This window comes from Podarcis gaigeae (genome assembly GCF_964106915.1).
Source record: "Podarcis gaigeae genome assembly, chromosome: 3".
In the NCBI taxonomy this organism is placed as follows: Eukaryota; Metazoa; Chordata; class Lepidosauria; order Squamata; family Lacertidae; genus Podarcis; species Podarcis gaigeae.
In genome coordinates, this window is record NC_139680.1 from 60,566,284 (window position 1) to 60,582,936 (window position 16,653).

Below are 16,653 nucleotides of genomic sequence, written 5' to 3' on the forward strand. Positions count from 1 at the left end.
AACTCTCTGGGCTGTGCAATATCTAGGATGCATGTATGACGGGGCATCCAGAGTTTAAATGGTTGTGGTAGAAGAGATGCAAACTTTTTTTAGATAACACTTTGACCCTGTATAGTGTACTGTAAGTTACAAGGGGAATGACATATCATATAGCTTATATTCCTCCACAAATCTTCATACACAAGACTACGAAATCTGAAATATTTCAGTCATGGAGAATGATCATACAGTTTAGACATAAAGATTTCTTTTGTAAGCAAAATTTACTGGAGTGCAAATAGTCAACAGCAATATTTATTTGAATCATGCATTTCAAATATGCACACAGTTCCTGTGTTTTCTTTACAAACTTTTACAGTATTCAAGGAAATTAATGGTCTCTTACTCAAAACCAAGCAAACAGCATTGGTGCCAATTATTGAGATCTTATAAGGCTGCACCACTGAATCAAATTGAGAAAGGGATAATTTTGAGGAAGCCATCCTTATTATCAACACATATGCCCTATTCAGTGATGTTCCCATCATGAAATTAGCAATCATGTAAGAGGAAGTGGGGCTCTGTCCACTGGTCCTGTCTTTGTGTCTTCACCCCCAACCTCTCCCTCATTGTAAATGCATTGGGGGCAAGATCGCAAAGGGAAAGCCCATCAAGCACATGCAAGCTCCGTACATAAGGGTCCCAGTTGATGGGGAAAGGCTACATGTGTTAGGTGGGACAGATGCTCCCTCTGCAGAGATAGCCTCAATGTGTTGAAGTAAGGCTGCCGAGAATGTGAATGTGCAGGGGAGAGGCCAAAAGCCACAGCACGCATCAACTCTTCACACAATAGCTAATCCCATTACAGGAAAACAAATGAACAGGATACTGTTTCGTAAATATATTATTATCTACATATAACCAAATTAATTTATATTTTGTTTCTATGGTACTATTCTCTTCCCTTTTTTGACATGTTTATGTGTCTGCTTTAAATTCTGCAGCCCAGACTAGAAAGTTGTTATAAAAACCAGTAAAACATACTCCTGCTGATAAAATATTTTACGCAAACAAATTCCAGATGCTTGGCTGCTGAAGTAGATTAATGAAAAACAGGTAGCTCTAAAAGCCGTTGCTTTATAGCACAGTATCAAGGTCTACGAAACCAGTGGCAGAGCTTTTCTCAAGAAGCTCTACACCATGGCTAAATATGAATTGCTGGTTTTGCAGGTGATACCTACATCAGCTCATTAGTTCTAATAAGCGTCTGCTTCATACTTGGCTTCAAAACGCGACAGCCAACCTGAAACAAAACACATTTTAAATACTATTTTTAGAAAAGATTGAAGAGGAAATACGAGTTGATTAACACTTTTCTCCAATCTTAATGAACAGGCCAAGCAAGAAGCTTCAATGTAGAGCGAGTGAGAATGTCAAACATAGGCCTACAATAAACAACCAATTTGTTATGAAATGACTTATCTGTTTTAAAAGAAGCATTTTGATATGAAATATCAAAATTTACTCATTTTTCAAAATGAATTATTTCATCACCTGCTCCTGTGTCCAATGTGAACAAATCAGCTGCTCCTCATGACAAAGAGTTTCATGGGTTGCTTCACAACTTCCTTTCCCACTTTGAGTTTGTCATGTTCTAGTATTATGTGGCTAAACTCATTTTATATGGGTTTTTAATTGTTCTTAGCCATTGTGTCTATGTTGGTATATTTTGCTAATGTTTTTATAACTGGTTTTGCTAATTTTGGATGTAGCTGTTGTATTTTTAATGTCTCTGTAAATATGGGCAGTATACATATGCAATTATTGTTGTTCAGTTATTTATTTAACTCAAAATGCATCTATAAATCTCCCACCAGCTTCTGAATAACTGAAACTACTGCATGGCAGTTTATTTTTTAACTCATTTCCTGAATTCAATAAGGGTCAAGAGAAAGTATCACAAGAAAATAAACTTAGGACCACAACTGTACAGCTACTGTGTGGCATCCTCTCTGTAAGACAACAGAAAAATTCAAGCCATCCCTGTACTTTGAAAGTAAGCCTCCTTCTACTGGCCCCTAATGCAGAAGATGGAAAGCACTTGCCAGCACTGGGCAAGGATGGGAAAGACGTTCAGCTAGTGCAGAGGCAACCCTATCCCAATCCTTAATCATGAGTAAATGATCAGAATGGGAACATGGGAGCCTCCTTCAGGAAGTCCGCTCTCAAGTTTCCTCCACTAGCTTTAAAACCATGCTTAATGCTTTTGTAGCAGCATTAATCTTTTAAATTTGGTTACACCTCTTAGTATGTTTTAGATCTCTTCAATGCTGTTGATCTTTTTTATGCTGTACTACAGTTACACCTGTTATGATTGTTACTGTTTTCTTTTAATATAAACTGTAAGCTGTAAGTGTATTTTAACTGACTTTATATGTTCTTGTGTAGGTTGCCCTAGCAATTTTAAAGAAGAGCTGTACAAAAATATCTATAATTAATAAAATGACAAACTATTTCATTCTATATCACTAGTACTGATGCCATATATAAATGACAGAAGCCATTAACAACAACAAAAACAGATACATACCACTGGGGTATCTGGACTGGAAAATGGAGAAGCACCATAGGATCTGTTCTCTTTATCAAAGGAATCATCATTGTTCTGTGATGCAAATTTCTCTTTAAGAGCTTCTGCTATTAAAGCTGCTGGATCCCACTGTGAAGCAATTCTTTTTTTTGTTTTGGGTAGAGGTGTACCTCCTGGTGATCTGGAAAGAGAGCCAAAATGTTTGCAATCTTCAGTCAAAGATGCTGCTTCTCCTGCATAGTAAATGCATGCAGTACTACTTGCCACCCTCTTCAGTTCTGTGACCCTCCACAGATAGAAGGCTTTTTTTATTCCAGGAAGGCTTCTGACAATACAACCAGGAAAGAGAAAACTTTCATGTATTCCCTCTGCCCCCCTCAACCACCAAAGCCTTCACAAATCTGCTTCAGAGGATTGGGGGTACTCTTCAGAATAGTATGCGAAGTGTCACAAGGAGAGGTGTATCTGCGAAAGTTGTTTTCTTCCCGGTTTGACAGACAGGATCAAAGTGTTGGATCAAAGTGCTTTCTGAAAGCAAAGGGTCACTTTGAAAAGAATCAATGCATTCTCATGCAAAGTAAATTCTGGGTATCTTGCTGTACCACTTGACACTATGTGCACCTGGACTAGTATTGGGGAAGAGAATTAAAGAACTCATTGAGTCCACTGTAGATCCTTTCCCATGAGTTCAGCTGCATGTGAGAGAGCATGAAGGAGGCACTTGAACTTTTCAAATAAAACTGGTAACCAATTCTTCATCTATGTCTGGCGAGCTGACACCAAGACGCATTGAACTACATGACAAGTAGGCATCTGCACAACAGCACAATCTCGTGCAAATTTATGTGATGTGCTGATGCATTCAGGTATCAAATGCATGCATTTGCTATCAGACACCTCATTCTTGATTTCAGTTCATTTTCAGATCCAGGAAGAGACTCCTTAGGGGGAAAAGGAAGCTAACCTATTATGGCTATTATTTGAATTCAACAAATTGTAGAACATATATTTTTAGCTTTTGATTTTATTGATCTTCCTTTTCAAAATAAACTGTTTTTAATTAAAAATTAATTTTTATTGGCCATCTTGATGTGATTTTTATCATCTTTGTAAAACGCTTTGAGGTTGTACAGTCGTACCTTGGTTCTTGAATGCCTTGGTACACATACATTTTGGCTCCCGAATGCTGAAAACCTTGAAGTAAGTGTTCCGGTTTATTAACGTTTTTCAGAAGCCGAATGTCCGACGCAGCTTCCGCGTGAGGGCAGGAAGCTCCTGGAGCCAATCGGAAGCTGCGCCTTGGTTTCTGAACGTTTTGGAAGTCAAACAGACTTCCGGAATGGATTACCTTCGAGAACCAAGGTGCGACTGAATTTAGAGTTAAGTTGTATACACAGTTTGTTAAATAAAAATAAATACATGATATAGCAAAAATGATTTGTAGCAGCTATAATGAACTATCAGGAGAGGTTTCAATGCCATGTCTCTGTCACCCACTCAGCACAACAGGGAAAGGAAGGAAGGTTATGAGCACCAACTTAGATTTTCAGGGGAAATAATTTTGCTAGTTCAGTGTGAGTTCTCTGTACAATTTATGTATTCACTCATCAGTCAAGTGCATTCAAGCAGGAGTGGGTGCTGACAGCAGCTAGGCACCTGTGCATATAACACCAGTTTCAGGCACTCTTAAATAACTTCTCAGAGGGAAGATGTTGACCATATTTTATATTCATTATTTTATCTTCAAACGCATGTTCTGCTCAACATACCTCTCAACTGCTCTTAGTTTGATCTTATTTATATCCTTCAGAACATCCATCATAGTGGGAAGAGCTTCTTCCTTCTGCCAACCTGTACTATCTGTAGTATTTCTTATCTTACTTGAAGCCCGACGTTGTTTAATAAGCTCAATGGCTGAATTACAGGAATCAAAATTAGATAGCGGTACAGCTGGACATGGTGGTGCTGGTGGCGGTGGAGGAACATCAATGTGAGAACTTGGGACTGGTGTCGAAGTCACTCCTGGCTGTGGGAGAGCATTAAAGGCCATGTTTGAAGAATTCAGAATGCCTGAACCTATTAAACAATTAAAGAGGTGATATTAGGGAACTTTAATGTTGATATGACAATGACATGAAGGTCCTTTGATGCACTTTTAACACTACCTGCAAAGTCTAGCAAGAGTTGTCTTCCATGAAACAACATAAGACACCAAGGAACAAAATCATACTACCTTGAAAGGTTCTTTTAAAAAGATTATTCAACAGACGAATCATTATACTACACTAGTTCTGGCAGATTTCAGACGTGGACCAGGGAGACCTGGATTCAGATCACTGTTCAGCCATGACAACTACTGAGTGACTCTCTCTTAACCTAGGTTTCATCAGAAATATTGCATGGGTAAAATGTAATATTATAAATAGTGCCATGAATTCCATGGAGAAAGAATTGGATAAAAATATGGTAAATAAACTATACTGGACAACCTCCCACCACTAAAGTCACTCACAGTCCTTCTTTAGTTTAAGATTTCAGACATCACTATTACACCTTTTCAAGCACATTACTATAGTTATAAGGGCTAAAAGAAAATGTTTACAAATTTATTTGTTAAAGTGTTTATAATCCTCATTTCTAAAAGGCTGAATCCTGAAGAATATAGTAACATTTTCAGCTGTTATGGTACAATGGTAAAATATGGGCAATGCACAGAGCCCCAACTTTCATTTACATAATTAATGAATATTTTATAACACACAACAACCATGACTCCCCTTTTTTGTTTGAACAGTAGACCTCTATACTATTTCACAATTGCTTTTGATCTTTCCCTCAATCTGAAAAGAAGTTTACCAGGCAGAATTGCCGGGGGGGGGGGGAGGGGGAGAATTCTGTTCCCTCCTAGGAATATATAGAAATAATTGCGAGTTCTTTGGATTCAGGCAAAATTCCCAATAACTCTCCTATCTGGTGTGTTGACTAGACTTCTATTTCTAATATATGTTATTTCGTTTTCTCTTGCCTACACTACATATCTAACTTTTAAACATATGAACACTGTGTGCTGGATAATGAAATATCAAGACAGTTTTCTATATAAATGTTGCTATGAGATGGCAGTGTGACTGGACATTATGAAGATCAGAAACCATGCATGGACACATGTATCAGGAATCACCAAGACAGGCTTACATGGTTGATCATTTCCTGATTTAGGCACTACCACAATTGCTGCAATCTGTGCACGAAGATGAGCTAATTCATTCTCAAGAGCAGAAATTTTTTTGAATGCATCTTCATTCACAACAGTTAAGTTTTGCATACTTCCTTTTGTAGCAACCGGCATAACTCCTCTCCATTCATCAAATCTAGAAAATACCAATGTATAGATTTATAAGTGAACAGAGGAAACACTGAAAAAGCCAAAATTATTACTGTAAAGAGATATACAAACATATTCAATCTGACCATGACAGAACTCAACATTAGGTGTTCTGCAGCACAATTCTATATATGTCTGTGTTTTATGGGCATTTCTCTCAGGTGCAGAAGAGTGCAGTTGTACTCACATCCTGCTTGTTCACTTCTCATAAGCAGCTGGTTGGCCACTGAAAGAACTGGATGTTGGACCAGGTGGGCCACTGACCTGATTCAGCAGGTTCATCTTATATTCTTATGCACAATCAGAAGTCTACTTGTACAAAGTGCTTCTATTACATATTGGGCAATCTTCTTCTCTCAATAAAACCCTCCATGCCACTGTTCTTTGGGGAGGGGGCGTGTCTCCTGACATTTAAGAGAGGCATTTCTCGGTGGGTGGGCAGAAGGAAAGGGAATGAGAAAGCCACCATCCTCATCTTCCCTCACTCTCCATTCTCAGGATACAACCCATTACTGAGAAATATAAATGTGACTGCAAAAGCTTGGATGATGTTCTTGTAAAAAATCAAATGCTGATTGTTATTGTCTCTCAAGTAAGGAAAGCAGTAGCTAAGAATCACTGAGACAATTCCATTATAAAACAAACATTTATTCTAAAGACATGTCAGTTTTACTTACCTAAATCTAGCGTATGGTTCTCTTTCATTTTCTGCCATCCACAAAACATCAGCAAGAGATGGTGTAACAGAGCTACTAGAAATACTTTGCTCAGATGTCAAAGAATTCAAACTCTGGATTACCTAAGGCAGCAGGGAAGAAATATTATTAAAAGTCTATAAATGTATATCAGTATACATTTATATATACTGTATATATACAAAATAAAAATATCAAGCATCCACTAGTTCTAGTATTTTAATGAATTATTTCTCTCTTTAGTGAGTGGTGCAGGAGAACCATGTTGTTGTCCTGTCCGATATCCTATCAGCTATTTGCCAAGCAGAATAACCTTTTGAGAGCAAGAACAGACAAATCAGCCACCAATTAAGCCACTGCGGGTTGCCTGCCTTTGTGTGTCAATATGTGATGCGCAAAGGCTCACTGCATGGATCAAACCGCAAGGGCAAATAGAAGTGAGACATGGTGAGTATCACCTGATCTGCATGGCAAGCCACTGTACACAAATGGCAAGAAGCAGCCTCCAACATGACAACTCTTTATTGCCCTCTTTGGTAGCAATGCCATGCTTCCAACCACTTTTTTACTCCTTGTCTTTATCTTTGAAAATTCTAATCATTCATTTAAGATGAGGTAAACTAGAACTGTCAACAGCAGGGTTATACATATTGTTTCAATAGGTTTGGAGGCACTACCACCATAACTCTTCTGAAAAGCCAACACTTAGGTGGGAGAGAGCACAATTCTCTCAATTTGTTTTTCAGGAGCACAGTTACAGCACCATCTTTTAGCTGAATTGCAATGGCTAGTAGATAGTATTCAGTACTCCCCCCCCCAAGTACTACAGCATAGATGATCTCATTGTCTCCAAAATAATTTGGCTCTGGACTCTCAAATACTTCTTTTTCATATTCATAACATAGAAATATTTAGGATTTCCCCTTCCCTTTATCCATTTTCCTCCTTAATTCTCAGTGCTGGATAATAATCATTTCTACCATAACTCAAAATACATTTCTATTACCAATTTCCAAATCCTAAACAGCACAATTCCAGTAGAATTCATTTAGGGATGCCTGCTGTTTGTTCCCTACATTATTGTATGCCACACAGAACATGATTTTAAATAATGTATTAAAATTGTATTAATCTTACACTTTGCAATAACCCCTATACCTGAAACTGAGGCCTTGGACAAGGAGTTAAAGAAAGATATTTCCCCAGTCTGCGAACGAAACTTCGGGTAGATCCATACTTTTTTCTTTCCCATGCCCAGGACACCTAAGAATCAAGCAATCCTCTTCAAGTTAAATGAGAATATTTTTAAAACAGCTGTCAACCAATAAAATAACCTTTGTTGCTTTGTCATCTATATTTTAGCCAATAAAATGTATGCGCACATTACCGAAACCTTAAGATAGATGCGTTTTGCAGGAATTAAAAAAGTGTAGGCTGGTTTTCAGCTTAGTAGCAGATGCAAACACTTACTGTTTGGGCAAATAAAGGTGACTGTTACTGTGCAGGATTTTAAGGTAAACACGAATCATCAATTTTAATCATACATTTAGGGGGGGAAAGGGGGGGTTTCCCCAGGAATGCTTCAGATGGAAACTGTTTTCATAAATTGATTGACGTCTGATTCAGCATGTTTATTTTACCTGATACATTAATTTATGTGTTGTATCTCTCAAAAGGCCATGGTTGGATGGTTGCGTGGGAGCCTGTTGAAGCTAAATTATTTAAAGACAGAGGTCTTCTGGTTGGGTCGAGATGACATGGGGTTGGGGGTTAAACTCCCATCCCTTGCGGGGGCGCAATTAATGCCAGACCTTCTGTCAAGAGTCTGGGTGTAACCCTTGACGCCTCCATCTCTATGGAGGCGCAGGTTACAGATACAGCAAAGGCAGCATTTTTCCATCTCCGCCATGTTAAGCAGTTGGTTCCTTATCTTTCTCGCCCTGATCTAGACACTGTGATCCATGCTTGATTACCTCCAGGCTTGATTACTGTAATTTGCTCCTCCGGGGCTGCCCATGAAGCTGACCCAGAAACTCCAGCGGGTGCAGAATGCCACGGCAAGACTACGTACGGGGTCTTCGCCGTGCGACCACATCCAACGAGTGCTATATCAGCTGCACTGGCTCCCGGTGGAGTACAGAGTCAGGTTTAAGGTGCTGGTTCTAACCTTTAAGGCCCTATACGACTTGGGACCCTCGTACCTATGGGACCGTCTCTCCTGGTATGCCCCACGGAGGACCTTACGGTCTGCAAGTAATAACATCTTGGATGTCCCGGGCCTCAAGGAGGTTAGACTGGCCTCGACCAGAGCCAGGGCCTTTTTGGCCCTGGCCCCAGTCTGGTGGAATGCTCTGTCACAAGAGACTAGGGCCCTACGGGACTTGACATCTTTCCGCAGGGCCTGCAAGACAGAGCGGTTCCACCAGGCCTTTAGCCAAGGCACAGTCTGACCCCCTCCTTTGGAAATCGTCACAGAACTCTAGCCCAATGGTTGCCATTAATTTGTTTTCAACTGATTTTATATTGAAATGATTTTATAATGTTGTGTTATTTTACTGTTGTTAGCCTCTCTGAGCCTGGCTTCGGCTGGGGAGGGCGAGATATAAATAAAATTTTATTATTATTATTATTATTATTATTACGACGCATTGAACTGAGCAATAGACCCGTATAGGATGGCACTGTAAGATCGCCTCTTGCATTGCCTCTTGCATTTTTGGCCCTGGCCCCAGTCTGGTGGAACGCTCTGTCACAAGAGACTAGGGCCCTACGGGACTTGACATCTTTCCGCAGGGCCTGCAAGATGGAGCTGTTCCGCCAGGCCTTTGGTTGGGGCTCAGTCTGACCCCTCTCCTTTTACAAGTCCCTGCATATAAGTGGCCTCTCTAACTCTTCTCACCGGCTCATACAAATAGCTGAGCATGGTGAGTACTTAAAGTTCCCAACCCCTATAGTCATAGTTATAATTTGTGGGTAGCCATCTGATCTTATTTTGATTTAAATCCGATTTTAAGCTGTATTTCAGTCGATGGTTGAATTTTATGTCTTAATGTACAGTGGTGTCCCGCAAGACGAACGCCTCGCAAGACGGAAAACCCGCTAGACGAAAGGGTTTTCCATTTTGGAGGCGCTTCGCAAAACAAATTTCTTTAGGGGCTTGCTTCGCAAGACGAAAATGTCTTGCGAGTTCCTGCGGGTTTTTTCCCCTTCCCCCCCTTTTCCTAAGCCGCTTAACAGCTGATCGCTAAAAGCCGCTAATCTGCTAAGCTGTCAATGGGCTTGCTTCGCAAGACAAAAAAACCACTATACGAAGAGCCTCACGGAACGGATTAATTTCGTCTTGCGAGGCATCACTGTATTATATATTTTGATGTTAGCCACCCTGAGCCCGGTTCTGGCTGGGGAGGGCAGGATATAAATAATTTTTTATTTTTATTATTTCAGTAGTCAAAAAGTACTTGACGTGAAATAATGGGGTTGGGGGTGGAGAGATTCAATAAACCACACTGACAGTGCAATCCTGTGAATGTCTACTCAAAGGGAGGTTGTACCAAGTTCAAGGGGGTTTCCCAGGTAAGTATCACCTAGACTATTGAAATGCACTCTATCTATTATCTATTCTATTAGAGTGCATTTCAATAGTCTGGGTGTTACTTACCTGGGAAACCCCCTTGAATTATTTTAATAAATAATAATAATAATAATAATAATGAAATGCACTCTACACTGGGGATCCCTTAAAGACATCCAGAGATGTCTTTTAACCAGCTAGTGGTAAATTCTGCCACTGGAGTATTGATAGGCGCATCTGCACCATTTTTACACCTATTTCTGCATGATCTGTATTGGCTGCCTATATGTTAGCAGGCACAGTTAAGATGCTAGTGTTGACTTTTAAAGCTTCAAATGACCTGCAACCCTGTTATACTTCTTCCCATACCAACCGGCTACCGGGATGGAGGATACGAACTTGTCTGTTGTGGCGTAGCACCCTGAGTGTAGAATTCTCTTCTCCTGAAGGCACAGATGGCAACATCCTTGCTGGGAGTCAACAGTCAAATTAAAATACACTTGTTTTTATGGGCCTTTGTATTTACTCTGCACCAACATGTTTGACTGATTATTGTTTTTATTAGCAATTTAAGTTTATTACTGTTTTGTGTTATATGAGGCTGTGTTACATTATGTGGGAAACCACCCTGTGTTAACCGTGTGTGATGAAGGACAGTCTTGAAATTTCATTAACAAAAATAAATAGCACATGAAGTTATTAAAAGGTACAGTGTAGAACTGTAGAAGTTACAAAAAGATAACTGCTTGTGAAAAAGCATATATTTGCTAAATTTTATTACATAATCTGTCCTGTGTTGCATATACTGCAACTTATTTTCATTGCTTATATTTTATTTTAAACATTTTTATGTATGCCACCAATAACTTTGGTTACAGGATGGCATAGAAATATCATTAATCATCATCATGTATGGAAGACTCCCAAGATAGAAAAGAAAGAAAGAAAGAAAGAAAGAAAGAAGTGAAGAGAAAGGACACACTGGAGAACATTTCTGATAGTGCAGAAATGTGAAGCTAGTCATGAAGTAAAATTGCTATGGAAGAAGCCAACACCTACACACTTCATAAGCACTATTAAGGAAAAAAGAAAAATGTTGATGATCTTACTGCATAGCTTCTTGAGATGGCACATAACTGTTGGAAGTGTGCTCCTGAAGAGGTGTTTGAAGGAAGATGGGATGCAATCATATGAGCAAAGGCATTAAGACAAACTTCACACCTCTGTATAAGCTGTAAAAAGAAAAATGTCATAAAAAGGCAATCTATGCAAATCCAAGAATCTATAATCAACCCAAACATTCTAGATTCTCAGTCAGCAGGGTAGGGAAGCAAACAGAAAAGAGCTAACTCTTCTTCAGAAAGAAGGCAGGATCAGGAGGGGAAAACTTCATGCCATCCCTGGGAAGGAGGAACCTTCCAGCTCTACCTTCTAGAGAAAAGCATGGTAGCTCTAGTCATGGTGGCTGTGCTCTGCCTTCACAATCCGAGACTTTATTCTACTGAATACCCCTCTGCTATTTGGTGCACTACCCTCCTGATTGAGAACAGAAAATTGGACTCGCTTTGTTCTTCAGGTCAGCAGGGAGTGGAACAGAGAGGCAAACTCACATTATATAGATCAATCAGATTATAGAGGGTGGTTTATGCCTCTCTTCCGTGATATTTATCATAGTCCTTTTTTTGTTAAGGCCATTGTTGGACTCCTAATTCTTGTCCTTTATGATGTTCTTCTTTACTACTATGTTATTGGTGATAAATGCAGTTCTAAGCACTTTCAGTGCTGAAATCAAGTCTGAAACTGCAAGACTCCTCCTCTCCAGGAAGGATATACAAGTTTCTCAATCATTCAGCCGTCTTCCTGCTCTACTCCTCCACACTCACCAGAAGAACCCTAGACGCTGATGGTAAGCATACAGAATGGAGTCATGGAACACTGTGAAAACTGTATAGCTCTAACTCTGTTTTAATACAAAACTTCCATAAAACATCCCCACTCCTGAGCTTGTCAATAATATTTGCTTACCAATTCTGGTGGCACACCATAATATTCCAGCAGTTGTCTTAAGAGATTCAGTACAAGAGACATAGTACAAAGCACTTGAATTAACTCAAGTGCCAGTTAAAAATTACTGTTGCACATGCCAGAGGGGCTCAGCAAATATTTGCTACAGCTGCAAAGAGAAGAGTTTATTTCATAATTAGGGTAAAACTACAAACTCAGTTTACTTATACATCCACATGAAATAGTTATAAATGCAATGTAAAAGCACAATTAGTTAAAAGAGTAATAAGGAAGGAGTATTATAAATTATTAGAAATAATAATTGAATCATTGAATTGTAGAGTACTTTCCCCAAACTCAAGCTCGATCCATAGCATGTGTTTGCAGGAGCAGTATTAATATTCAAAAGGGACACACCTCTCACACACAACTAAAAAACATTGCCACACCTTTACAGCCAAGAGAATGAACCACAATTTCTCAAAAAAAACACACACACCCCGCCCCTTAACTCAAGAGGCAACTGATGTTTAACACAGCCACCATTTCACCAACACCTCAAACTGAGAATTGTAGAGTTGGAAGGGACTCCCAGGGTCGTCTAGTCCAACCCTCTGCAACGCAGCAACCTCAACCCGCGCTCCCCGATCCAATCCGAAACCAACCTGGACCCGGTTCAGCTTTGCAAACGTGCGAGCAGTTTTATTTCCGCGCCATTCGGAGGGTCACGTTTCTACGGAAGAAAGGGAAAGGGACGGTCGTGCGTTTAGAGGCGGAAGGAAACGACTTTTTGTAAACAGAGACCTGGAAATATGATTAAACCGTGATATAAAAATACTGAAAACAAAGGAAGTATTAGCTGAATGAGAAAGTGTTACCAGGACAAACTCTGCAGCTTTTGCAGAGACCTCAACAATGTGACAGGAAGAAGGGAGAGCGGGCGAGAGGTCTCAGGCAGAGGAATCTCTTTTCCTCGCTCGTTAATTGCAGCTGCTGAGGGATCAGGAAGGGGAGTTCGGTGAGGGGGCTGTTGGTGGCGGGTTGCTCTCTCTCTCTTTTTTTTTTTTGCATCCCCTCGTTTCTCTCTCGACAGGCCCGCTTCCTATCGGCCGGGAAGGGAGCTACCCACAACTCGCGTGGAGAGAGCCAACCCCGCCGCAACGGTCCTCCTTCAGCCGTTGAGGGGCTGCTTTCATACGACTTTCCCAAACCGTCAGCTAAAGCAGGGCGCAGAACGAAGCCCGCCCCGCAGCACGAGCGCACCGCGCGGAGACCGAAGCAGCTGCCGGAGGGGAAACTCACCCGCCACCGAGAGATTTCTCTCTCACAGACACGCGCGCACGGACGCCGAAGCGAGAGATGAGCGGAAAGACGCTGAGTGCGAAGACAAGGACTCAGCGCAATCAAACCTTGGCATTCCCTCTCTTGATTGGACGAGCGGGAAGAGGCGTGGCATCGATCTGCAGCCAATCCCACAGCGCTAAGGCGACGTTTCTGGAAAGGGTGTGGTTTGCCGCGGCGCGGAGCCCAACCGTAGGAGAGACGCTTTCTGACCGCGGGGGCTGATGGGAAGCGGCAGCGAGCTCTAGTCGGTCGGCGGCAGGATCGCTGAGGTGCTGTTGCGTCCGCTGTGTGCACAGAGGCAGTGTCTCATATATGTTAAACATACGTCAGCGAGGGGTTGTGGTTTTAGTTGCGCTTCTAGCTGCTTTTATGGGAGACAGCACACAAGACAAAAGCTATAATCACCTAATATCTCATCAAGTACCCATTGAAGCTAATGAAAACTTAACCGTTGCTATCCCTACCATTATTATATTTATAGCCCGCCTTTCCCTTTGACAGCGACTTAGGGCGGCTTAGGTGAGCCAATTTCCAAAAAAACTGCCATAGCCGCCCCTCAGCCATTCCTCCAGAGGTCCACTAGCTTATTGGAGAACGAAGTTGTGTGCCACGAATCTTTTTTTGTGCACCGCCCTAAGCGAACAGGGGTTTCAAAGCTCCACACGGGTGCATTGGAGGATGATGTGCCATTACCAGGGCTGAAGATTCAAGTTCCGCTTCTATACATGGAATGGGGGAAGCCGTCCTTTGCTCAGGAAGCAGAATGTTTAGGACCTGCCTTGATAACCACCACTCTGCAGATGAAGTCTCAAAACTGCTAAACCCTAGGGAATAGTGTATACTACAAATCAATTGTTTCCTGATGGCTATGCAAATATCTAAAACAGTGCAATTCTACACATGCTAATGAACAGTATTACTAGATTTCACCTTCCTAAATTTGATTTTGGGACGCGGGTGGTGCTGTGGGTTAAACCAGAGCCTAGGGCTTGCTGAACAGAAGGTCGTTGGTTCGAATCCCCGCAATGGGGTGAGCTCCCATTGCTCGGTCCCTGCTCCTGCCAACCTAGCAGTTCGAAAGCTCGTCAAAGTGCAAGTAGATAAATAGGTACCGCTCTGGCGGGAAGGTAAATGGCGTTTCCGTGCGCTGCTCTGGTTCTCCAGAAGCGGCTTTGTCATGCTGGCCACATGACCTGGAAGCTGTATCCCGGAAGCTCCCTCGGTCAATACAGCGAGATGAGTGCCGCAACCCCAAAGTCGGTCACAACTGGACCTAATGATCAGGGGTCCTTTTACCTTAAATCTGATTTAATTTTTGTGCAAAGGAAAATTCCAGGTTTCAACTTGCTTTAATTTCAAATTTAGTCTTGATTATTGCTATAAATCCCCTTCCCAGAGTATGAGCCTGCTTAAAGTGTATGAGCTCCCACCACTAAACACTGTTGGTTGTTGTAAAGATGCCAGGTGTGCTTTCACTCCCAAGTTGCAGCCTTTATCTCTGCTTGCAACATGTACTGTTAACAAATAGATACAGTGGTACTTCTGGTTACGTACTTAATTCGTTCCGGAGGTCCGTTCTTAACCTGAAACTGTTCTTAACCTGAAGCACCACTTTAGCTAATGGGGCCTCCCGCTGCTGCTGCTGCGCCGCCACCACGTGATTTCTGTTCTCATCCTGAAGCAAAGTTCTTAACCCGAGGTACTATTTCTGGGTTAGCAGAGTCTGTAACCTGAAGCGTATGTAACCCGAGGTACCACTGTACAATATTGTCTCAAGAAAGCGATGCCTTTAGGTTTACCTTGGTGCTTAACCACTACTGGCACTGTGATTGTTCCATAGTCCAAGAAACAAACTTCTCATCTGGTTCAGAAAAATCTTGTTTCCAAATTGAGATTGTGTCTGTGGTCACTCCGATCTGTCACATCTTGAATCTATGGCCAGTTGCAGCTTCCTAGAGCATGTCTCTGTGTAACTCTCTCATCAGGAAACACAGCAGTTTCAGTCATGGAAACACTGAATTGGTCCTGCATGTCAAAACACATACCTTATTTCACTTGTCTGACAGGGCCTTCCTTGTTTGCTACTTTGCTCAGTCAAAGTGGTTTGGAAGTCTGTATCACCACATCCATGCTTTTAACCCTTGTTCATTGTAATATATTTGGTTCTTAAATTTAAGCCAAAACAGAAGCTAAAGAATGCTATTCCAGGCCTTGCTGCTCACTGCATTTGCTCTTTGGTTCCCCCAATGCTCAAATTATGTGCCATGGCTCATTCTTCTTGCCATTTCTGAACTAGTGCTGCACGTGCCTGACTACTTGGGATTTTCACCAATATGTAGGATGATCCTGATGATTTTGTTACTTTTACCCTGATCTTCCCAGTTTTGATATAAATATATCTAATACACTACAAACTTTCCATCTCCTGCCACATTATAAAACTAACCAACACATTTATGTCCAAGTCATTTATTTTCATTTATCAGTTCTTCCTGGAACAGTACAAGTGGTATCACCAACACATTTTTTAAGGTGGCTGGGTTTGAATAAAGAAATAGAGCAGAAGTGTGTCTGGTGTATGAGAAGGTAGATGGAGGTGGTCAGTTCTGTTTGTTGTTGTTTAGTCGTGTCCGACTCTTCGTTACCCCATGGACCAGAGCACGCCAGGCACTCCTGTCTTCCACTGCTTTTATATCATATGTCTGTCAGTATGTTCAGTATACCAGAACTAAGCTTGTTGCAAACCAGTCAGTGCCAATGCTCTTGGAAGTGACTTTGTGAATTTCTCAAGGAAGAAACATCAATGGCAAAATTATTTTGGTTATCCTTTTCAAACCCCACAAAACCCCAGGACTTGACAGGACCATAGTATACAGGTAAACATAACTCACTTTGAGCACATCTTTAGCAATCTGAATTAATGGGGAAATGACATAAGCAAGAGCTATGGAGGACCAACAGATAGATTTATTTTGCAGTTGTTATATTAATCATCACTAGGCTTGCCTCTAGGACTGAGTTGTTTATTTTAATGCCTAAGAATACCATTCTACCATCAGACTTTGATGCCTTTTATTATCAGAAG

At 41.1% G+C, this 16,653-nt stretch overlaps 1 protein-coding gene across 9 annotated transcripts; it reads right to left on the reverse strand.

Annotated features, from left to right (window-relative positions):
• Positions 1 to 278: 278 nt before the first annotated feature.
• On the reverse strand, positions 279 to 13,780 carry MTFR2 (mitochondrial fission regulator 2). Of its 9 annotated transcripts, none has more exons than XM_083731691.1 (10): positions 13,527 to 13,666; positions 12,890 to 12,957; positions 12,246 to 12,393; positions 11,330 to 11,452; positions 7,808 to 7,912; positions 6,632 to 6,753; positions 5,765 to 5,940; positions 4,339 to 4,645; positions 2,570 to 2,750; positions 279 to 1,282 (listed from the first exon to the last, which is right to left on the reverse strand). In XM_083731691.1, exons 3-10 carry the CDS (start codon positions 12,306 to 12,308, stop codon positions 1,217 to 1,219), a joined length of 1,143 nt encoding a protein of 380 aa, XP_083587817.1. In that variant the 5' UTR covers positions 12,309 to 12,393; positions 12,890 to 12,957; positions 13,527 to 13,666; the 3' UTR covers positions 279 to 1,216. The 9 variants fall into 9 exon arrangements, with proteins under 9 accessions (XP_083587817.1, XP_083587818.1, XP_083587816.1 ...); XM_083731692.1 differs by having other exon boundaries at positions 13,634 to 13,652; XM_083731690.1 differs by lacking the exon at positions 13,527 to 13,666 and adding an exon at positions 13,103 to 13,402.
• Positions 13,781 to 16,653: the final 2,873 nt, after the last annotated feature.